Source organism: Schistocerca cancellata, chromosome 5, assembly GCF_023864275.1.
Source record: "Schistocerca cancellata isolate TAMUIC-IGC-003103 chromosome 5, iqSchCanc2.1, whole genome shotgun sequence".
Lineage (NCBI taxonomy): Eukaryota > Metazoa > Arthropoda > Insecta > Orthoptera > Acrididae > Schistocerca > Schistocerca cancellata.
In genome coordinates, this window is record NC_064630.1 from 462,575,685 (window position 1) to 462,600,722 (window position 25,038).

The 25,038-nt window shown below is 44.2% G+C and overlaps 1 protein-coding gene across 1 annotated transcript in view; it reads left to right on the forward strand.

The window, feature by feature from the left end:
• The window catches only part of LOC126187503 (beclin 1-associated autophagy-related key regulator), a 116,299-nt gene that overhangs the window by 34,749 nt on the left and 56,512 nt on the right, over positions 1-25,038 (forward strand). The window contains exons 5-6 of the mRNA XM_049928621.1: positions 218-387; positions 13,143-13,296. Coding sequence (XP_049784578.1) covers positions 218-387; positions 13,143-13,296 — 324 coding nt within the window. The remainder of the gene's footprint in view (positions 1-217; positions 388-13,142; positions 13,297-25,038) is intronic.

The window sequence follows — 25,038 nt, forward strand, 5'->3', positions numbered from 1 at the left end:
CTTTCATTGGTCGTAAAACAATATAAATTATTGATGTTATTTAATGCTATAAAGAAAGAAAATGCTCCGAATTTCAGTGTCGTAGCCCAGTATATTACTAATGGCAGTATTCACAAAAATATTTCATCCCATTACTCTTAACATTGCAAAGTGATTATTAAATTTCACTGTGGATGTAGACAACAATCTTCTAATTCAGTACCAATCATTTCTGTAGTGAGGAAGACAATGAAACACAAGATACTGTTAGTGCCTTGGCTGAAGCAACTCGCACTGCTTATGTTAAAGGCAAATGGGTATTTACCGACAGTTCTGGGGAACTACACCATTGTATAGTAGCCCCATCACTTCCTGGGTCTGGAGATTATTCTGCTTATAATGCTTGGGGTAAGTAAACAGTCAGTTTGTGGCAGTTTCAAAGTAAAACCATAGATGTTGTTTAGAGATAAAACACCAACCGTAGTGTGTTGTGTAATAGTGTTTCCTTTAATGGCTCAGAAACTTAAATTGTAACATGTTTATAAAGTGTTAGGAGCATTTGCACAAAATTCTGGAACACACAAATTGTTTATTTTCCATTAATTGTGTTTTTTAAAGTCCTAAAATGAAGGAACAGTACAACCTTCATCATTTGACAATGAAATGAAACACATTCTTAGGTGATGTGATATTCTCTTGACTCTTGATTAGTATTACATTTGTTACAAGTAATGCTTTTAATTTACCTAAACTGCATTTTAGTAATCAAATTAGTTTATTGTAATTGCAGTTTCATGAGGTCAAAGGGCGAGGAAAAAATTTCCAAAATTTATGCTGTAAATTTGATAACATACAGTTAAGACATGGGCAAGTTAGATCAAGTAGGTACAATCAGCGGAACAAAAGTAATTTCCTTTGCATGTATAGGTCCCTTTTCAGAGATTTGGGCCATCTAAAATAAATTTCATTACTTCATTTCATTTTATTGAGGACAAATATTTGCAGGGAACAGAGAAGCTACGAATTTTCAGTGGAACAGTGGTGCACTACTTAGCAGGCAGATAGATGAGTACTAGCTTTTCTCCACTCATTGGTAAATGACTTAGTATAGATCTGCATATAGAAGGAGGCTCCACAAATTAAATGTACATGTTTCATGAAGCATTCGACCCTTCCACAAAATCTGTTGTTACTTCTGCTTATTCGTACATAAGTGCCACTATTAGATAAAGTTGTATACTATTTCTGGTATAAATATCAGTAGCTCCTTTTAATGACAATACTATGAAAAGGATGGATTGCTACTCACCATATAGTGGAGATGTTGAGTCACAGACAGGCACAACAGGACGACTAGTAAACATGTAAGCATTTGACCTGTAAGCATTTGACCGGAAGATGACCTTACACACACACACACACACACACACACACACACACACACACACACACAAACCACCAGTTCCATTATTTTTTTACATTTTTTCACAAAATTTAACTGTTGAGATTGTGAATAGTATAAATCTTTCGTGAACAAGAATAAATGTGTAAATTTTAAAACTTTCATGGCGAATTGAATGTTCAAACAAATTTTGGGCTTGCAGCTGGTCATAGATTAATTCATTGCATGATATTTCGCCTGAGCACTTGCCAGTCATCTTCACGTGAGCTATTGAAGACTGATGAAGACCTGCTCCATTCCATCCTATATAGCGCGCTGCGAGTATTCCGCAAATGCATCAGGTTTGAAGTTACCAGACAGACCACCCTTCACATCAGCAACGCCCTCGCCTGTAGAACCGTGGAACTTAGCTGTCCTCTGTGTTACTGCTCGTTGTGTCCATTGGTGCACTCTTGTCTTCTTCAGTAGAAAAAAAATGTGGAGATGATGGAATTCCACACACTGTCCAACTGGTAGCAGCTATCATGGTTCATCAAATTTTTTGCCAGGCATATTTCCCCAGATTCTTTAATAAGGGACTCCCGAAAAAGATGTAGCTGTGGTTAGAATCACAGTTCTATCATAATTTATTGACTGTCCAATGAAAATACAGTGTTCGGCATAGGCAGCCCTCCTGGCTCCCTTGGTGGCCAACCTTTTTATGAAGGATTTTGATCCTTTCACCATGGAAATAAAAAAAAAAGATGGTTGTTTACCCTTTTAGGATGTTTTGGTTAGACGAAAGAATGATGATGGTTCACTGGGGCACTTAGTTTATCGTAAGCCCACTCGTACCAATTTGTATTTGCGAGTGTCAAGTTGACGTCACCCGTCACAAACTATGAGCATTTTTAAAACACACGTATGCAGAGGTCACACTGTCTCAGATATAAGTAGTTTACCTAAAAAGCTCACCAACCTAAAGACAGTATCTAGAAAGAAGGGATATTCCCCCCTACACATTAACAGGACACTGTCAGTTAAAATCAAGTATCAGGAAGTGGTTAAAAAGGAGAACACACCGGCAAAATCCATATCATTTCTTCCTTTTAGGGGCAATATTTCATTTAAAATAGCAAGAATCCTTGAACATCGAAGTTCCACTTGCCTTTTGCAACCAAGTAAGTCCGCTATTACCAAACACTGTATTTTGACTGGACATTCAACTGAGTATGATAGAATCGAGATACTGACCACAGCTACGTCTTTTTGGGACTCTGCTATTAAAGAATCCTTATAAATACGGTTGGCGGAAAATCTGATGAACCATGTTAGTGGCTACCAGTTGCACAGAGCGGGGAACCCCGCCATCTTCATGATTTGTTCTAGTCGAAGACGGCAGAGTGCGCCAACGGCTATGGCAAGCACTAACACAGAGGATAGTGGAGTTTCAAGGTTCCACCAGCGAGGGCACTGCCACTAGAAGTCTGGTCCGTCTTTCAACGTGAATTTTGACGCATGTGTGGAATACTCGCAGCGTGCTATATAGGGTGCAATGGAGCAAGTCTTAGTCAGTCTTTGATGGTTCACAGGTGCCCAGTCAAAATATCATGCAATGAATTAATCGATGACTGGCTGCAAGCCCGAAATTTGTTTGAACAAGAATGCAAATAATCAGCATATGTCCTTAAGAACTTTTCATGATACGTTTTTGATCCTCTTTTTGCTTTCCCCTCCTCCCTCCCCCCTGGTGACTTTTTCGTTTCATAATATTATCTTTTTTGAGGAACTCTGAAGATTGAAATATGACCAAAAGTGTCACATAATTATTGCTAGTTTCTATCTCTCTGTTTGTTTTTTTGTTTCTGGGATATTCATCCATTTTTTTTCTGTTGCAGAGCTTGACAATCCTTAAAATAGTATTCCTCTTAGAAGGAGAAAAACTAGTGAAACTCTCTCAAACAAATGTAAGGGATAAAGGTCATTTTCTAGTATGCTCATGTTTCCCACCCAATAGGCAACAAACTTTGTTTATGAAGACTTTTTCTCTTGGAAGTTAGTCCAACAATACCCTGTGTATGACAGCATTATGTGAAATATTGAAAACAGGCAACTGATATTGTAGAACACTCTGGGTCTTTAGTTAAAAATGTAACCAAAAGTGTGATCATGGTCATAGAAGACTGTAATCTAATTGATGACCTGATACCACTTGACCACCGCCCAATCTGCATGGGTGTTCCCTCCTTGATTGTATTTGCAGTAGATTGAAATCACTGATGCTTCAGTTTCTCTGAAACTATTAGGATATGGACCTGCTGTATAAGAAAAAAATTCCTCATTTTCTAGTGTTCTAACTATTCCTTGGTTCAAAATGGATCCTGCATCATGAAATTTTTAAAAAAGAAGCACAGTGACCTTTCACATGAGATATTTTCAAGTGACGCCCTGACTGGTGTGCCAAAGGTTGTCAAAATTGGTGGTTCGTAGCGTATAGCCTTCCTTCTTTTTTTGTGTAGGGCCACTGACTTGTTCCACTGCTTTGATTTTTGCAAGAAATGGTTTTGCCTCACAAAATAAAGTTGTTTATAGTGGTCCAAATGGTGCAGAGGGGTTCATTTTTCATTTGCTTTTATTCAGCATTCATCAAATGTAGCAATCAACGTGCATTGTTAATGTTTCATATACCGGGAGATCAAAAAGTCAGTATAAATTTGAAATTTCGAATGACATGGGGTTTTATTAGACAAAAAAATAATCAAAGGTCACAAAATGTCTGACAGATGGCACTGGACAGCAAAACTGCTACCGTGACGGGTGAGAGGTACGCCGTTATGTTACAGAATCGCATCATCCCCAGCCTGGCTGAGAAACACCTGCTGGAACGTACTTATGCAGGCTGGCACTCCGCCCCATATTGCTAGACGCGTGAAAGATCGCTTGCGGGCGTCATTTGGTGATGATCGTGTGCTTAGCCACCACTTTCATCTTGCTTGGCCTCCCAGGTCCCCAGACCTCAGTCCGTACGATTATTGACTTTGGGGTTACCTGAAGTCGCGAGTCTATCGTATCGACCGACATCTCTAGGGATGCTGAAAGACAACATCTGACGCCAATGCCTCACCATAACTCTGGACATGCTTTACAGTGCTGTTCACAACATTATTCCTCGACTACAGCTATTGTTGAAGAATGATGGTGGATATATTGAGCATTTCTTGTAAAGAACATCATCTTTGCTTTGTCTTACTTTGTTATGCTAATTATTGCTATTCTGATCAGATGAAGCGCCATCTGTCAGACATTTTTTGAACTTTTGCAGTTTTTGGTTCTAATAAAACCCCATGTCATTCCAAGCATGTGTGTCAATTTGTACCTCTCTATCTACATTATTCCGTGATTTATTCAGTTTTCAAATTTATACTGACTTCTTGATCACCCGGTATAATATGAAACATTAACAATGAAAAGGATTTGGTGCACGTTGACTGCTACATTTGATGAAAAATGTCTTCATATTCTTTTTTGTCTCTTCTTTGATATGTTGCTAAGATGGTACCTGCAAATCCTTTCTTCCAGGAGTACTTGTTCTGCAGGAAAGCTTCTGTAAAGTTTGGAAAGTAGGAGACGAGGTACTGGCAGAAGTAAAGCTGTGAGGACGGGGCGTGAGTTGTGCTCAGGTAGCTCAATTGGTAGAGCACTTGCCTGCGAAAGGCAAAGGTCTCGAGTTCGAGTCTCGGTCCGGCACACAGTTTTAATCTGCCAGGAAGTTTCATATCGGCGCTCTCCGCTGCAGAGTGAAAATCTCATTCTGGAAACATCCCCCAGGCTTTGGCTAAGCCATGTCTCTGCAATATCCTTTCTTTCAGGAGTGCTAGTTCTGCAAAGTTCGCAGGAGAGCTTCTGTAAAGTTTGGAGGGTAGGAGACCAGGTACTGGCAGAAGTAATGCTGTGAGGACGGGGCATGAGTTGTGCTCGGGTAGCTCAATTGGTGGAGCACTTGCCTGCGAAAGGCAAAGGTCCCGAGTTCGAGTCTCGGCCCGGCACACAGTTTTAATCTGCCAGGAAGTTTCAAGTATGGCCATGTTTAAGTTCAGTCATCCTTTCATTAATTGTCAAAGATGAGGAAGTGGACTCCATAAAATCCTCGTAAATATTGTAAACATTTCCATTGTCAATAAATAATAATAATAAAAAAAGAATTATATGAAAAATAGGCAAAGGCGAGAGAGGAGTATCTACGAGTGTTCTCAACAGCTGCAAAATAATGTCTTGCTCACTCTCTCTCTTGTACGTGTGTCCATTCACTGTGTCTGCAGGAAATTGAACTAGTCTTTTGAAGTTTGTGAGAAATATGTATAAAAACTTCTCGTCCTAGTGCTTTGTGGTTAGGAAACGGTCTATAGTAGTCTTCATTGGCTAGTTAGAGCATATGGTAGCTTTGTTCATTATTAACACTTGAACTGAGGTACAAATACTCTGTTGACCACTGTACCAATAGAGAGACTTATTTCTTGGTCAAATGAATTTTCATTTTTGTAATAAACAGTTAATTTACAATTTGGAACTTTCGGCTATGTAAACTATAAAATTTGTTGCGGAAGTACTAAGTTCAACCAGTAGTTTCATTTAAGAAAGATTTATTTCCAGACTATTACAAGCTGATGATTAACAGAACAAATTACAAATACTTTCAATGAAACTCAAAGATATTGCAGAATGTCGTGGGATGGTAGTTTACAGTGAACGTCCAAACATTTATTCTTTTATTATATCGCTCCCTTCAAAAGGAAAAATAAAGCAAATAAACCAAGAATTGCTGTTTGACTTCAGCATGCCAATCTCTGCACATAGTAAAGTAAATGGAAGTTGTTAAAGTGGCTTTATCTTAAGATCACCAACCCATTCTTTTCATCTGTGTGTTCCAATGTAATTTCACCATTCAGTAATCTTTCATGAACATAGGAGTCTTGCAGATATATGTATTTTATTGTTGGTTATATGATGTTTAACTGGTTTCAATGGACTAGCATTGTTAGCATAAAGTGTTGGACCTCCCCAGGGGGCTCACAGTCCCTTTTGTGGGTGGGTGGGTGGGTGGGTGGGTGGGTGTGTGTGGCAGGCATGGGACCCCGAGCTATTGCAGTCTCCTTCCTTTTTCCAGACTGCATTACCATCCCTGTTCCTCTCCTTCCCTGTAGATGCTCCTTTCTCCCTGCCCCCTCGTTTCCCTCTTGGTGAACGTCTTTATATCGACCTGGCTATGCTCCCAGCTTTGTTTTGGTATGTGCCATTGTTTAGTTTGCTGTTTTCATCTCCTTTTCGGCATTTTTGGTCCCCTTGGGGTTTGACCTCCATTTCCAACATTTTCCGTTCAGTGTGAGCCATTTTGGGATGAACTCCCAATCTAGTTTCCATGGAGCAGGCTCATCTCCCCTCCCCCCCTTTTCCCCTTGCACCGTGGTCCCCTTCCTGCTAGATCACTAGCACGGTAGCCAGTCCGTGTGGTGGGACTGTTAAGTGCCCACTTGGCTCAGCCCACTGACAACACAGGGATCACACTGCTAATACCTGAGCTGTTAACGACTGGTGTATGCCAAGGAGTCGATGCTCATCACTTTGGGGCATCATAACTCCTCGCAGTGGCTGCCATGCCAAATAGCCCTTGCTGTGGCTGGGTGGTGCCCACGGGGCGAGCCCATGGTTGGAGTGGGTGGTACTAGGGCGGACGCTTTGCACAAGAAGCATGAAGCCATTCCGTGGCCGTCTCTAAGAGTAATAGAAGACATGACACTCCTTCTTCTGATCCTTTGGCCTTCCCCTCCCTGGCCACCCCCTGGGAAGAGGGTCAAGCTTGCCGGCTTCGGTTGAAACCTTTCCCTCAGTACCTGTTTTGTACCAGGACAGATGGCGAAAGTTTTGCCATGACCAAGCCTTTGTTTTTCGTGGAGACAATTGAAGATAAGTATGGTGAAGTGGAATCCATGAGTAAAATGTGGTCCAGTTCTTTACTCATAAAGACATCTGCTGCCCAATCTGAAACCCTGCATGCTTGTGACCATCTTGGTGACATCCCAGTCTCTGTCGCACCCCACGAATCTTTGAACTCGGCACAGGGCATCATTTTCCACTGTGGTCTTCTTCTCCGAACTGACAAGGAGCTCCGTGCAAACCTTGAGCAGCAAGGAGTCCAATTTATTTGCCGTGTACAGCGAGGCCCTCAAAGCAATCGCACCGATACAGGTGCCTTTATCTGGCCATCGAGGGTGATCCCCTCCAGGAGAAGGTCAAGGTGATGGTGTATCGGTGTGATGTAAAACCTTATATTCCACCACCAATGAGATACTTTAAATGCTTATGGTTTGGACATGTCTTCCCACTGCAGCAATGATCCCCTCTGCTGTGACTGTGGGCTCCTCTTCCATGAGAGGAGTGCCTGTGCCCCTGCCAGTGTGCATAAATCGTAATGTGCAGCATCCTCCATGCTCACTAGCATGCCCGGTGTATGTGAAAGAACGAAAAACTCAAGAGTACAAGACCTTAGATTGACTAACATACACTGAGTCTTGTCGAAAGTATGACCGGCTCCATCCCGTGACTATAACTTCTACTTTTGCTTCAGTTACGTCCATTCCCCCTCATACACCCTCCTCTTACCAGCCCCGCCCCATTCGCCCCACACCCTCACCCTCACCCTCACCCTCAGTACCCATACCTATCCTTTCGGGTGCTGCTCCCCCTCCCCCACTGGAGAAGTCCTCCCCTTCTTTGGGAGCCGCTGGTACTGGAGCTCCCTCCCGGAACTCCTCTTCCCAGCCTCCCCCTGAAAGGCGATCTGCAGCTCCCCATCTACCGCACAATCCACGGCCAGTGGGCGCCAAGATTGACAGGTGTGATTCCGTGCCCGACCTCGCTGCAGTCCGCCCTTCTATTCCTTCACAAGAGAAGAAGCAGAAACACAAGAATAAGGACAAGGCCTCTCTTGTACCCCCTAAGGTGCCGCCTTCCCCTCCTCCAGCCAATGACCCCACCTATATTTACATTACCCCATCCTTATCGGTGACGGATGGCGACTTGGCGACATGACCTGTTCCGGTCCTTTCGCTTCCCATTTGGACTCCAGCTTGAGAATCCTCCAGAGGAATTGGAATGGCTATTTGCATTACCTCCCGGAGTTGCAGCCCCTTCTTTCCTCCTACTCTGCTGCTTGTATTGCTCTCTGGGAGACTCATCGTGCACCTTTTCTGTTGAAACTGAAATGGCCTCTTGCGGGCTTCTGGTGGTGTTTGCACCTTGCCCTCCATACCACTCTGGAAGCAATTGCTGTCAGAGTCCATCTGGCCACTCCAATGACAATCTGTAATCTCATCTCTACCTCCCGCCGGACAGGCCGCCCACATCCCTTGCCCTAACCACCCTTCTTCAACAACTCCCTTCCTGTTTCTAGGGGACTTTAATGCCCACAACCCTCTTTGGGGTAGTCACACAACTACTGCCCTGGGAAGGACAGTTGAAGCTGTTCTGGTAGTGCTTGACCTCTGTCTCCTAAACACCGGTGCTCCCACACACTTTATTGTGGCGCACGCCACTTTCTCTGCCATTGACCTCTCCATCTGCAGTTCCGGCCTTCTTCCCTCCATTCAGTGGGGTGTCCATGATGACTTATGCGACAGCGTTCAGTACCCGATTGTTTTGACCTTCCTTCAGTATATCTCGCTCCATCATCCTCCCAAGTGGGCCTTCTCTAAAGCTGATTGGGGTGCCTTCTCCTCTGCTATCATCCCCACTGTATTACCACACAGTAATATTGATGAGTCTACACAGACTTAGACTGCCACCATTCTTTCCGCAGCTGTTTCAGCTATCCCTTCTTCCTTGGGTTCTCCCCGTTGGAAGATGGTCCCTTGGTGGACTCCAGAAATTACTGCTGCCATAAAAGACCGCCGCTGTGCTCTTCAAAACTTCAAGCGGCACCCTTCTAGTGCTCTCCTTCTGGTCTTTAAACGATTCCATGCCTGGGCCCGTTACCTAATCAAATTTCAGAAACAGATTTGCTGGGAATGATATGTGGCTGCCATAGGACCACACACCCGCTCTTCACAGTCTGGGCGAAACTGAGGCGAATTTTTGGCCATTGTCCTCCCACTGGTGTTGCAGGAATTTCTGTGCGTGGTATTGTCCTTACCCATCGAGACTTTGTCGTAGAGGATTTCACTCAACACTTTGCCCAAGCCTCTGCATTGACTCAGTATCCTCCCGCATTCCTCCTCCCGAAAGAGCGCTCGAACGACTGTCTTTGTCTCACGTCTCACTGCTTGGAGCCTTATAATGCAGCTCCTGGTCCCGATTGGATACATAACCAAATGCTCCAACACTTACTGGTGGCTGGCCACCGTCGTATACTGATCCTTTTCAACCATCTGTGGAGTGAGGGGGTATTTCCTACCCAGTGGCAGGAAAGCATTGTTATTCCGGTGTTGAAGCATGGGAAGCCACTTCTTCAGTTGGATACCTATCGTCCAATTAGATTTACCAACACCCTCTACAAGCTCCTGTTGAGTTGGCAGCTGTTGTGGATCCTTGAATCCCGTGATCTTTTGTCATTGTCTCAAGGTGGTTTTCGCTGTGACCGCTCTATGGTGAATAACTTGGTCCACCTGAAGTCTGCTATCCAGTCGTCTTTTGCCCATCGGCAACACCTCATTGCAGTCTTCTTTGACATGCATAAAGCCTGGCGCCACCACATCCTCACCACCCTTCACAAATGGGGCCTTCATGGCACTCTGCCTGTTTTTATCTGTAACTTTCTTTCTTGACACTCTTTCCGGGTTTCTCCTACAGCATTTCCCATTGGCAAGGAAATGCGGTTCTGTGCTGAGCATTCCTCTCTTTCTCATCGCCATTAATGGACTGGTGGCAGCTGCTGGGCCAAGTGTCCCCCTCTTTGTATGCTGACGATTTTTGTATCTACATCGTTTCCTCTGTCATGGGCACTGCAGAACGCCATCTACGGGGGGCAATTTACTGGGCGCAATTTTTGGCTCTCTCCCATCGCTTTCAGTTTTCGGTGGCCAAGTCTTGTCATGCATTTTTGCTGTCGCCTTACAATCCATCCCCATCCGGACCTGTTCCTCGATGGCCAATACCTCGAGGTAGTGGACACCCATTACTTCTTGGGTCTGGTCCTCGATGCCCGGTTGACATGGCTCCCTCATCTTCGCCAGCTGAAGAGGATGTGCTGGTTACATCTCAATGTTTGTAGATGTCTGTGCAGTACCACCTGGGGTGCAGACCGCTCTGTTCTTCTGCGATTATACAAAGCGCTGGTCCAGTCTCATTTAGACTAGGGGAGTCCAGTCTATGGTTCTGTGTCACCTTCAACTTTGCAGATACTAGACCCCATCCACCATTGTGGGGTACGACTTGCGACTGGTGCCTTCCGGACTAGCCCCGTAATTAGTCTTCTCCCAGAGGAGGGGATTCCACCACTGCGAGTTTTGCACCAACCGTAGCTGATATCTTACGCGCTTCGCATTTGTTGCGCCCCATAGCACCCTAATTATGGTCTCCTTTATCCATACATGGAGATTAACCTCCCGCAGAGGCGGCTATGATGTGGGATTTCCGTGGCTGCCTGCACTCAGTCGCTCTTTTCTGAGCTCGAGCACCCCTTTACCACCGCTTTTCTCCACCCACGCAGGTACCCATCCGTTGTGTCTCTCTTGGCCACAGCTCTGTCTTCATCTCTCCATCAGTTCACAGGATTCTGTCCCTCCGGAGGCCCTTCGCCACCAATTCTACTGTCTCCTCAGTTCAATCCAGGGTTCAAAAGTGATTTATACTGATAGCTCCATGGTTGCTGGTCACACTGGTTATGCTTACACCCATGCGAGACACATGGAATTTTGCTCCTTGCCAGATGGCTGTAGTGTTTTTACTGCAGAATTGGTAGCCATCTTGTGCGCACTGGATCATGTCCGCTTCTGCTCAGGACTGTCCTTCGCTATCTGTAGTGACTCCTTGAGCAGTTTGCAAGCTATCGGCCAATGCTTCCCTGGCCACCCGTTGGTCATAGCTATCCAGGACTCCCTTTCTCTCGTTGATCAACATGGATGCTCAGTGGTTTTCATTTGGACCCCCGCCCATGTTGGGATCCCTGACAATGAACTTGCTGATCAACTGGCTAAATTGGCTACTAACGGGCCATCTCTTGCTATTGGCATTCCAGAAATAGACCTTTGCTTGGCATTACGTTGTCAGGTTTTGGGACTTTGGAATGCAGAATGGCACACTCTTTCTTCACCGAACAAGCTCAGGGCGATCAAGGATTTTACAACTATGTGGCGGTCCTTCTTGTGGGCCTCTCGTAAAGCCTCTTTCATCCTTTGCCAGCTCCAAATCAGCCATACTTGGCTGGCTCACAGTTATCTCCTCCGTCGTGAGGATCACTCTCTCTGTCATTGTGGATCAATGTTGACTGTGTTTTACCTCTTACTGGACTGTCACGACTTAGCCGCCCTGTGACGGACTTTCAGCTTTCCTGACTCGCTACACCAGGCGTTAGCTGACAGAGCCTCAGCGGCTGATCTAGTTTTACGATTTCTTTGTGATGGGGGTTTTTATCACTTTAGTTAAGGGTGGGACCTCCAACCTTATTAGTGGGTGGAGGGGATTGCAGGCTGTCTTGCTCCCCCCTTTGCCCCGATATGACTGGCTTCGACTGGGCTTGGTGGTGGTTCACCCCCACTCTCTGCCTTCCCACTCCTTTCTTTATGGGGTCTGTTTTATCTTGAGTGTCTTATCTTGTCTACCTGTGCTTCTTCCTTCACGCCCCTCTCATTAGTCACTTTTTTACCCTCCTCTCTTCTTCTGCCTTCTTCCTTCTTCTCTATCAATAATTTGTAATTTTATGGCCATTGTAGTTCCCTCTTATAGTGTGGGGTTTTATCAGTTTTAGTTATTCCAAGGTCGGAGGGACTGATGACTGCACAGTTTGGTCCCTTCTCCAATCCAACCAACCAATAAAGTGTTGGAAGGTGATCTGCCATATCAGTTAATTCACTTAGTAAGCAAAGCAATCAGATTAATTATGTGATTGCTTTACTTGATAAAATAATTTCTACTTCAGTTGTATGCTTATCCAGTATCTCCTGCAACTGACCTGTCCATGGTATTTCCCCACCAGAGTACTTGGTCGTAATGCTGGTTCTTGAAGCCTTGCCTGCTTGCCACAAGCAAAATCAGCATCACTGTAAATGCTTAAATCATCTTCTCTAACACAAATAGTACCATAATTTAATGTGCCTTTCAAATAACAGAATATGTGCTTCACTCTATTCCAGTTCTCAGTAATTGGTTTTTCATAGCTCAAGCCGTTTTATTCACCTCAAAAGTTATGCCTGAACAATTAGCTACACAAGACATCCAATTGGTTAGCTATAGGGGCAGAAAACAAAACTGCTTCATTTTGAGCATGTACTGGATTAGTCAATCTTCTTTGTAATGTGTTTGTTCATTTTGAATGGCTTTCACTGATAACTTGTTGCAAAAGCATGAAGGTCACCAACACCATTACCTCTAAGAATGATTTATTCACTAGATATTGCAGACTATTCAGCAGCAAAATGAATAGCTGAGGGGGGAGGGGGTGCTTTATATATAAAAATCAAGGATATTTCAAAACAGTGAAATCTCAGACATTTTGTGTTTTATTATAACAAAATGTAGTATGTCACTCGTATATTGAAATTATGTTGCTTATTCTGTTTTTTGTATGTTATAGTTGCTGCAAACAGGGATGGTGTTCCTAGTGGTAACAGTGATGTTGACCACAATGCAGCATACAACATTAGTGCTGCCCTTACATACACAACCCAGTTGATCAATGTATTGGCATTTTATTTGGATGTATGGTTGCCAGCGAAATTGAGTTACAGGTAAAAATTACTTTATCACTACTTCACTGGGGTTGCAGTACCTCTTTTGTCTTACTCCAGAAGACATTACATAAGCTTATGATTGACGTGGAACATCCATATGTTTGATTTATTTGTTTGTTTGGTTACGTGAATGAGATTTATGGGAAGTAATATTTGTAAACAATACCAGGTACATGATTCATATTATCCAAATCATTTTTTTTTTTTTTTTTTTTTTTTTTTGTAAAAATTACAATGACAAGGAAATTTTTTGGAGCATATTATATTGTTTCATAATAGCCGTTTCTCAAAGTCACCTGTTAGACAACTTCTGAGAAATATGTAGTGTAGATCTTAAGACACAGTGCATTGTCTCTCTCATTTCTAAATGGACCATCGATAAATATTTTAATGTTAGTTCTAAAACTTCTAAAACTATTAGACTCGTGCAGAAACAATTTTGTTATCCTTTTTCATGCCTGTCTTTGAATGGACCAGGAATATGTTGTTAACTTTGGGGAAATAGTTACTTTTGGAATTTGTATATAGGTTCAGCCCTGAATTGTGTTTGGGTATTGCAAGTCATTGTGCTGTCTGTTTTCCGTGGGAGCGTTAATGGATCATTTCAGTTTCGGATTTAATATTCAGTTGCTTGTTCTATTTTTCGAAGTATCGCATTATGGAATCCGTACATTTCATACAGAGGGAGAATATCTGAAATCTGTGTGTGTGTGTGTGTGTGTGTGTGTGTTTTTCTCTCTCTCTCTCTCTTTAAAGCTGTTGTTGTTATTGTTTACATTTGTGAAATAATGAATTTTTTTTGTTGCCCATGTGGTTGTGGAGCTGATCTTCAGTGGGAATCACATGTGATATTTAAAGTAATAGAAAGGGTGGAAACTGTTGAGAATGAAGGCTTTTTTTACTGTTAGGGCTAGGGTTCACATGAGAGTTTCTTCCTCCCCCACAATTTCATGCTCTCAGATAGTACTCGGAAAATTGTTTGCACTAGGAGCAAATTTTTGCAGGTAGTTGCTGTCTGATATTCACTTGTGAGTACTTTCTGTAAGTTTCTGATAGTCTTGCAAGCACAGATGTTGGAAATGTTTACACATAGCAGGTTGAGAGTGTTTGACCAAGCCAAAGATCACTTTCCACCCCCCAGGGGGCCAACAGCTCTTTTGTGGGTAGGTGTGGAGCACACACAGATCCCCGAGCTATTTTAGACTTTCTTCTTTTCTGAGCTGCTTTACCTTCCTCTTCCTTCTCCCTCCTGTCCTTATTCCTTTCCCTTTTCTCCTTCCTTTACCTTTGCTCCTTCCTTGGTGTTCTTATTTATGTTGGCCCAGCTATCCTCCTGACTTCGTTTCAGCTTGTAGTTTTGGTTTGTTTGCTTTTTTCCTCTTTTGCAGCTTTTCTTTTTTGGTCCCCTGTAGGGGTTTGACCCCCATCTCCGAATTTGACATCTGAGTGTGAGCCAGATGGGGAAGAACTCCCTCCCTAGTGTCCTCGGCATGAGTTCCTCTCCCTCTCCCTTTTCCCCCTAGCCCTCTCTCCTCACCATAGCACTTTCACTTCCTTGCTAGGTCACTAGCTCAGTAGTCAGTGTGGTGGATCTGTCATGTACCCATCTGGTTGAGCCCACTGAGACCACAGGGATTGTACTGCTGGTACTTGCACTGTGAAAGCCTAGGAGTGGTTGCCTATCTCTTCGGGGCATTGGAACTCGCTGCAATGACCATCATACCAGGCAGCCGTTGCTGTCGCTAGGTAGTGGGACGAGCCCATGGTCGGAGTGGGTGATACCAGGGTGGACGCTCGGCACATGAAATACGTAAACTATCTGGTCTCTCTTTCGCAGTTGCATATCTTATCTTCCTAGAAATAGTTCTGTCTCATTCCTGTTTTGCCTTTTCCCCCACTTTGTTGGGAGAAGGGCCCAGCCGTCGCACTTGGCGCAGAACCCTTTCCGCAGTTCCTGGAGTGTTCCAGGACTTTTGCCGCCACCAAACTCCCTTTATTTTTTGTTTTGTGGAATACATTGAGGACAAGTTCAGTGAAGTTGAGTGCTTAAGCAAGATGAGATCTGGCTCCCTCCTTATAAAGACAACTTCTGCCAACCAGTGGCTATCACTCTTTAAAAGTCTCTCACTATGACACAGGTGTAATTTCCCATAGGGACCTTCTCCTCCAGTCTGGTAATGAACATGGACTAATCTGGAACGACGTGGTGTACATTTTGTCCGGCATGTCCAGAGAGGCCCTAAAGCACCCGCACTTTCATCCTGACTTTGAGGGGGATGCTCTGCCTGAGAAAGTTAAGGTGATGGTATAAAGATACATCAGACCATACATTCCACCTTGATGCATTGCTTCCATTGCCTCAAGTTTGCGCACCCCTCAGGGGCTCAGCATTCATTTGCTGAACACAGACTTGGCGACTCTGGGGTTCCTGTGTTGGGGACTGGTAAGGGCTGGCGGCGCTCTCTGTCACCGTAAGCTCTGGGCATGCTTCAGCGACCACCATGCGGCTCAGCGGTGGAATGTTGTGTGTTTCGGAGAACGGTTGTCTTGACTTCATTGCCTGGACTGCAAGGAAGTTATACACATATATATAAAAATAAAATAAAATTAAAAAAAAAAAAAAAAAAACCTCAACCTCAAGGTGTGCTACGTGCTGATGAGGTGAATGGCTGTTGAGTTAAAACAATCTCTAGCGGGCAACCTCTGGGACACCTGCCAGCCTTCAGATCAGCGAGCTCTCCCTTTCTGATGGGGACTATGGTCTTAAGGATATGGACTTCCAGTTGGAGGAACTGGAGAGCAAGGAACCAGCTAACATTCCCCCTGACCTCCCCAGTAAATCACCACCTCCGAGGGAGGGGGGACAATCTTAAGCAGTGGCTTCCACAGGGACTTCTGTGTTGCAGTGGAATTTGTATGGATATTGGTCACATTTGAAAGAATTGCAACTACTGGTTTCAGAGAAACCATTCTGCATCTGCTTACAAGAAACGCACACCTGCATTATGGGATTACCACGCATCCAGTAAGGACGATGCTACTGGAGGCAGGGCTAAAGGTAGCTGTTTTCCTTGACGACAGATGCCACTCCTTTCCTGTCCCTCTTACCACAATCTTGCAAGCAATTGCTGTGAAAGTTCTCACACCCTTTAATATCACAGTGTGTACTTTGTACCTGCCCCCTAATGATGCTTTGGATGCAGACGCACTGGTAGAACTCTTCTGGGCACTCCCATGCCCACTCCTCCTCGTGGGGGACTTCAGTGCACACAATGTGATGTGGGGCTCGGTTACCACTTGCTCCAGGGGTTGGATGATAGAGAGACTTATCCTTTCTGAGAATATCTGCTTTCTGGACACGGGTCAGGTGACGCACTTTTCCACAGCTGTAAGGTATTTTTCAGCCATTGACCTTTGTTTTTGTTCCCCAGCTACTGCACACTCAGTTCAGTGGGAAATGACTCCAGATTTACATTCTAGTGACTGCTTCCCAGTGTGGATCGGTCTGCCAACTAGGATGATGGCCAACAGGAGACCACGCAGATGGATGATACAAAGGGCAACTTGGTTACAGTTCAGTACAGTATTCTTGAACAAAAGGATTGTGCACAGGAGGGAGTGGCCCATATCATTTTTGAGGTCCAACAGGCTGCTGCAGAGTCCATCCCCAGGTCTACTAAATACCTCAGATGGCGGCCTGTACCTTGGTGGAATGACAACTGTCAATTGGCAATAAGGGCCAGATGAACAGCTCTGCGGAACTTCAAACACTGTCCAACTACAGACAATCTTCATACCTTCAGATTTGCGAGAGCACATGTGAGGCGAGTGATAAAAGAACAGAAGTGGGCTTCCTGGAGGGAATTCACGACTTCCATTAATCAGTCCACTTCGATTGCACAAGTTTTGGAATCAATAATACGGATTTCAGGCAAGGGTAGTACGTGTCCCCTTATGGCCTTGTCAAGTAATGGGGTCTTGGTGGATATGCCAGAAGACAGGGTTCGGGTTTTAGCTGAATACTTCTTTACTGTTACTATGTAGACCAGATAATCTCCCACTTTTCAGGTGTTCCGTAGGACTGTGGGGATGAGGAAGCTTAATTTATTCTTGCATAAAGAGGAAGTCTACAACCTTCTGTTCTACATGTGGGAACTGGAATCGTCTTTGTCTACAGCCAGAGACACTGTGCCAGTACCTGATGAGATCCATAATGCTTTACTTTGTCATCTGTGCCCTGAAGCGAAAGGACAACTCCTCTCCTGTTTCAATCAGATTTGATTTGATGGACAGTACCCCACGACCTGGAAGGAGGCAATATTAATTCCATTCCGGAAACCAGGCAAGGGCTGTAGCACCCCTAACACTTACTGGAGTGTCAACCTTACCAGTTGTATGGGTAAGACTCTTGTAGGCATGGTCAACCGCTGCCTCGTCTGGCTGCTCGAATCCCAAGGTCAGCTGAGCCGCTCCCAGTGCTGTTTCAGACACTACCGTTCCACCCTTGACAACTTAATTCTACTGGAAACAGCAATACAGCAGCCCTCCTTACGTCGAAACGATTTGGTATGTGTCTTCATGAATGGGGACTACATGGACGCCTGTTGCTTCTGATCCAATCCTTTCTCAAGGACTGGTGTTTATGATATCGCGTTGGCATTGCCATGTCTGACTGCTATGTTCAGGAGAATGGGGTCCCCCAGGGCAGTGTCACATTGTTTTCCATCGCTATCAATGGCATTTCCTCCACAACCAGAAGCCTTGTCAAATGCTCTTTGTTTGTGGATGACTTTGCAATCTTCTACTCTTCCTCTGATCTTACAACGACAAGGCAGCTACAGCTGACTATTAGGAGACTGATAACCTGGGCCCAGACAACTGGTTTCCGGTTCTCACCTGAGAAGACTGCATGTGTCCATTTTAACCGTGCTCGTCAGTATTTTAACCAACCAGTGTTCACAATGGAGGACAATATTTTACATTTTCAAGACACTGTGCACTTTTTGCGTTTATTATTTGATTCAAAATTATATTGACTCCCACATCTGGAAGAGCAATGAACAAACGGCTTCCAGTCACGGAATATTTTGGAATGCCTTAGTGGGCAAACATGGGGAGCTGACAGGTCCCGCCTCGTGCAGTTTTATAGGACACTTGTTCGATCACGCTTAGATTATGGCAGCATGGTCTACAGATTGGCCTGTCCTTCCTATCTCAGGATGTTAGATGCTGCCCACCATGAGGGCATTCAGATATCAACTGGAGCCTTTTGGACCAGCCCAGTTCAGAGTCTGCATGCAGAGGCTGGTGAACCACCACTCTGGATTCAGTGATGAATCATTTGGCTCAACAGGAGCTGAAAATCTCAGTGTCAATCATTGACATTTAGTTCAGTGGTCTAACCCATCTTGGAACAGCTGTTCAGGAATCGGGCCCATGCGACCAAGCCATTTGGAATAAGTGCTACAGACTGTCTCAAAAGATCTGAAACTTTCAGGCATCAAAATGCACAGGCAGGGATGGAGCACATTGCCACCTTGGCACCTTTCCCAAAATGATTTTAAACTTGACACAGTACAAGAAAACTTGTACTCCAGATTTTGTTTTTACAACTTTGTTTTCATCTATTTTAAGTATGTACCACAGTTTTATTGTTGTTTATACAGAGGGATCCCAGCAAGAGAATGCTCTCAGTTGTTCTGCTGTTTTCCATGATAGGGTGTAAAGTGTGTCTTCCAGAACAGTTAACAAATTATGATGCGGAATCATATGGCATTCTGATGGCACTGGAGAGAGTTCACAGACATCACCGTACCTTGGTTTCTTATCTGTTCCAACTCCCTTAGTGCACTGCAAGCACTTCACTAAATGTATCCAGTAGACTTGCCGATCCAGCTCATCCATGACTCCTTACGGCAGCTCCAACACCATGGCAAGGAGGTGATCTTTTGCTGGGTACCTGGCCACATTGGGATACAGGGCAACAACATGGCTGACAAAAGCCGCCAAGGGAGCATGTTGGGTTAGTGCTGTCCATCAATGTACCTTCTCGTTGTATGCCATCATCTCATTTTCTGACAGGTGCCTCATGCGTCAGTCGGAGACTGAATGGTTGCAGGTGACTGACAACAAACTGTGGTCGCTCAAATCGACCACAAAGGCTTGACGGACTTCGTGTCGGCCTCGCTGCTGGAAGGAGGTTGTGCTTAGCAGACTGCACATCGAGTATAGCCCTTTAGCACATGGCTTCCTCCTCCGGCGGTACGATCCACCACTCTGTTAAGTTTGTGGCGTGCCGCTTTCAGTTTAGCGTATTGTGGTTACGTGTGTCCTACATACTGATACTATGGCAGCCCTCAGTCTCACTGGAGATCTGCCAACCAGCCTCGCAGATAGTGATTCCAGTGTTACAAGGTTTGTGGAATTTTGACTGTCATGCTGCATCAATTGGTGGGGAAGGGCAGCAGACTTTAATACATTATAAACTGCTCCACGTGTGGGGACAGCCTTCGTTCCCACCCATGAGATTTGCATGCTGACTTTTTGTCAGGGCGCTGATGACGATGATGTCAAGTGCCGCCCCAATTCAACCCAAACCACCACCACCAAGTTCGCCCACATGTCCTCACGATGCGATACAACTCCCATCTGTGGTGACTGTGGCTGCCCTTGCACTCCACTGCCTATGTGTGTAAACTGCTCTGGGCTACATTCTTCCCGCTCATCGGAACGTTCAAAGTATACAAAGGAAAAAACAATACAGGGAATACAGATGCTCGACTGTCTCAGCTATTTTGAGGCCCGGAAGAAGTTTGACAGACTTCACTCTGTGAATCTCTCAGCTACCTTTGCCTCATTTACGTCTTCCCAACCCCCCAACCCCTCTGGCAGCTCCTCTCTCTTCCCCTTAAGGAGCTGCAACTACTCCTCCTTCCTCTCCTCCACGGCCAGAGGAGAAATCCTCTTCCCTGGCTCCTGCCAGGGACAGTGCTCCCTCTTGGAACACCACTCTTCTGCCTGCTTAAGACAAGAAGCCTTATGTCAGATGAGGGACCACACTCCGAAGGCCCCAAAGGCGCTTATGCTCTCTCTCCGATCCGGACATCGTGACCACTTATTCCCTTACTGATGACACTTCCTCCCTCCCGAGTGAGGAGGAGGAACAGGAACAGGAGCAGGGCATGCATGTCCCAAGTCTTTAAGGATAAGGTTTCCCCGACATCCTGGGGGGCTTCACTCCCTCCTCCTCACAATAAATCAGCCCCAGTTTTTATGGATTTCAACCCATCCTTGTCGGTGATGACCACTGACCTGTTGACATGACTTCTCCTCGGCTTCATTAGACCTCCCCTCGCCTTCTTTATGTTAACCTGGACTCTTGTCCCACAATAATTGCAATGGCATACCTGCCAAGTTTGCCGGTTTTCCCAGAAGATTTCCGGATTTTGGGGTAGTCTTCTGGTATTCCAAATGAACATGGCTTTTTTTTTCCAGATTTTCAACTCCCCAGGCTTGTTCCTGCCCTCTGCATTCATACCTTATTTCAGATTTTACTTTCAATAATAGCTGCTATTCTGAGATGCGAGTGTTTGAAATTCGACTGAAAGTTGCCAATAATATTATCGATAATCCCTTCTTGCAGAATATTGCTGCACTTTTTTCATTAAGTCTGTGTGTTTGAAACACTGTCGGCAAAAGTCTGTCAAACGTTGTATCAATAATGACCTCACACAGATTAACACTGCATACTCTTTGTGCTTCAACAGCATGTTAGCAGAAAAGCTTTGATTATGCTTGGCTTTATGCAATGTTTACTCAGGTTCTGGTATTCATGCAATCGTGTGATGAATTTTTGTGTAATTTAGTGTTTTCTTGATGAGTTCAACTAAGAAATGACATCATCAATCTTTCAGGTGTGCATATTCTGCTGAATTTCGTTGTATTGTGTGATCACGGAAAGGTAAAACATTCGCATTCTGTCCCATGTATGTGTGTAATATAAAAATTTGCTTTTGGAGGAAGAGCTGAATTAATAAATTATATTAAATCCATTAAACATGAAAATGAAGGGCAGCAGTAGGAAAATTTTTTACCATTCCTGGAGTTGACCTTGATGTAATAAGCGCAGAATGTTTGTTCACTTCATTTTTAATGGAACATAATATTCCGTTAGTTACTGCTGATCATGCTGGTTCCCTTTTTAAGAAAATGTTCTCTGGTTGGAAATTGCAAAATGATATGGTTGTGGTTGTACAAAGACTTCACGTATTTTAAAAGAAATGGCTACAGATTCAAGAAATGAACTCATTAGTTGCATGCAGTGTGAACCATTTACCTTGGCAACAGATGGTAGCAACGACATTGAAGCTAAGCTTTATCACTTAGTCATCACCTGTTTGAAGGAAAAGCAGGAAAAGATAGTTACTTCGGTGCTCTCTCTCTCAGCCTTGGTGGGTGGTTCAATGGGGCATAATGTTGGGAATTTGTTAATTTCACAGTTGGAGTATTACAAAATACCAATTGCAAATTGTGTATTGTTCTGTTCAGACAATGCTCCAGTGCTGGATGGAATGAAAAATGGGGTTGCTGCTGGTTTAAGGGAAAAGCAGCCATGTCTTTGTGCTGGGTTTCTAATGTCATTTGATTAACTTGGCTGCTGAGAAAGATGCAAGCAGTTTTCCTGTTAAGATTGATGAACTTTTAGTTGACATTTTCTTTTACTTAGAAAAGGGTTACTAGAGGAAGGAACACCTGAAGAAGTTCCAAGAGCTCCACGACAAGGAAACTAAGAAGGTACTAAAACATGTCTGCGGAGCAGTGGGATCCATTATTTGGGTTCTTTAAAGATGAGGTGCTCAGTGTGCATCAATGAGCTTAACATTGTTTACAATCCCACAAACTGAGCTTGGTGGTTCTAAAGCATGGGAAGAGGAAGGCTGTTGAGTGATCAGAATTGGTTGCCCCCAAGAGATTTGCATCTGCCACAAAATCTGACCCTCCTGTGCTGAAGAACAACGTTATTCAAACCCGTGAAGAAAAACTGTTTGTTTCTCTCTCCAGACTTAAACAAGGCATACCGTGCTTTCCTTTGTGCTTTCATTCCTGTATTTGAGAATCTCAGTGCTGCATGTCGGAGTGCTTCCCTTAAAATTCATAAATTGTTAGAAATAATGATGAACCTATTACAGCACCTTCTTTCCAGGTTTGTTAAACCTAAAGTTATAAAGAGTTCCCTGTTACAGAAAGTTCAGTACCATCTCGTTGAGAATCAGAGAGACAATGACGATCTAGTTATTGGCATCCAGACAACAAATTAGGTGAAGAAACTTAATGATAAAGACAAATCAACATTCTTTTCATCTGTCAGCACTTCTGCTCTGCAAGTGGTGCTCTGCAAGTGGTTATATCATAAATAAGTTTCACCTCAGTGATGAAGTACTGAAACATGCAAAGGTTGCAGAAGTTTTCAAAATTGAGGATGCCAAGTTTTCTTCGGTAGAAATTCTTGTAGAAAGGTTTCCATCATTGGTGCCAAGGAAGGGACGCGAGTCAGCTGAGGACACAAAGAATATACTACAGAGCCAGTTTGTGGCCCTGCAGGTTGATGATCTGCTACTGTTGAGAGCGAGAACTTGACAGATGATACCAAATGGGCTCGTTTGATGAGCATTCATGGAGCTGATGGTGTTCCTAAGTATGATAGGTTATACAGGCTAATGCTTTCTTTTTTGACTCTACTGCGCAGCAATGCTGAATGTGAGTGTGTGTTCAGCTTGGTGAAGAAGAATCGCAATCAGTTTAGGTCCTCCACTGGAGTCCATTTCTGTTTTGAAAAGAAGAAGCAGTGGTCCATGTTACATGAATAGTTTTCCTTCAGAATTTCTGAAGAAAGCGAAGAAAGCTACTCGTCTTCATCTCTCTTCTGCAAACTATGATGGAACATAGCCAGTGTTCTGTGAACTTGAGAAAATTTTGTAAGTAAGTGTAAATAAATGTTCAGTTTAGTAGTTCTGACAGTGCCGTTCATATTGTGAGTTGTGAGATCAAATGCTGAAAAGCTCATTTTTGTGTAGTGTGTGAACTGTTCCCAGTGTTAAGTGACAACAAATGAACACTCATCAGCAAGTAACTTGTGTAAGCACCTAACTTCAGAGTTCAAGAATAGTAATCGTAAAATGTAGCCTACATTAGATGTGTTAACATTATTTGTAATCTCTTTCTATGTAGTCTTTTCTCATTATGTTTGAATGCCTTGGGCCACATGCACGCGTTAAATTTTTGTGATTTGGGATCTTGTGGATTTCTCTTTTTGAAAGTTGGCAAGTATGCGATGGATATTACTATCACCTACCAGAAAAACATAAACTTGTTTCCTCTTATTGTGTGTTCTGTCTTGCTCTTAAAGAAATGCGCTTCTGTGATGACCACTCTCCAATGTTTCGTGGTTATCAGGTGTTCTGTCGGAACCATGCTGGCCCCGAGGTAGCATCTGGAGGGGTCTGTACTTCCGTTCGCGCTGATGTCATTAGTGACTGGATCCCCTTCGTATCAATCTGGAAGTGATAGCGATACGAGTGCAAATGACCGCATCAATCACCATTTGCAATGCCTACCTCCCACCAGGTAGGCCATTTCCTTATGTTGAACTGCCTACCTTAATACAGCAACTCCTGCCCACATATTTACTCTGGGACTTCAGTGCACACCACCCCCTCCGTGGGAGTGCCACTTCGATGGGTAGTGGTCTTCTAGTTGACCAGCTTTCTACAGACTTTGATTTGTGTCTTCTCAATGACAGTTCACATAACCACTTCATTGACGCTCGTGGCACTGTTTGTAATTGATCTCAACATCTTCTCCCCCACTCTTGTGGATTCACAACATTAGTTATACCATGATGAACTTTGTGACAGTGACCACCTTCCGGTGGTTCTATCATTCTCCCTATTCTCCCTACACCGCCAGGCAGACAGCCCCCCCACCCCCCTCCCCCATTGGGGTTGCCACAGAGCCAATTGGCCTTAATATACCTCTGCTGTGTAGTTCGACACCTCTTTCTCAGATTGCATTGATGCAGCCACGCAAGACATCTCTGACACTATTTTTCATGTCACTGCCACTGCTGTCCCCCTATCCACAGGTCCCTCTCATCGTTGACCAGAACTGCTGTGGACCAAGGATGTAGCAGTCGCTATCCAAGTCTGTCGATGGGTGCTGTAGTGATTTAAACAACACTTTTCACCAACCAACGTTATTTCTTTTGAGCATCTCCGTGCTAAGGCTTGTTACCTTATTAAGTAGCTTAAAAAGGAATGCTGGGAACACTATGTTTCCTCTCGGGACATATGCCTCTTCATTACATGTTTGGTCCAAGCTCCATAGCCTTCTGGCCTCTAGCGACAATCAACTGTGCAGGTTCTTATCCTGCAGGGTGCTCCATCTACTGATGCACCAGTCATTGCAGAAAATCTCGCAACACACTTTCTGACAGCATTAGCATCCTCCTCTTATCTGCTGTCTTTCTCTGCCAGAAACGAGTTGAAACCCCCCTCTGTTTCATCTCCCACAAAGCAGAAGCCTTTAATGTCCCAAGCCCGGATTCCATGCACAACCAGATGATCCAACCCTCGAACGCTACACAGAGGCAAAATCTACTCACGGTCTTCAGCCACATTTGGCTACATGTACCATCCGCTCGCAATGGCGGGCAGCATAGTTATCCCCATCCGTAACCCCAGG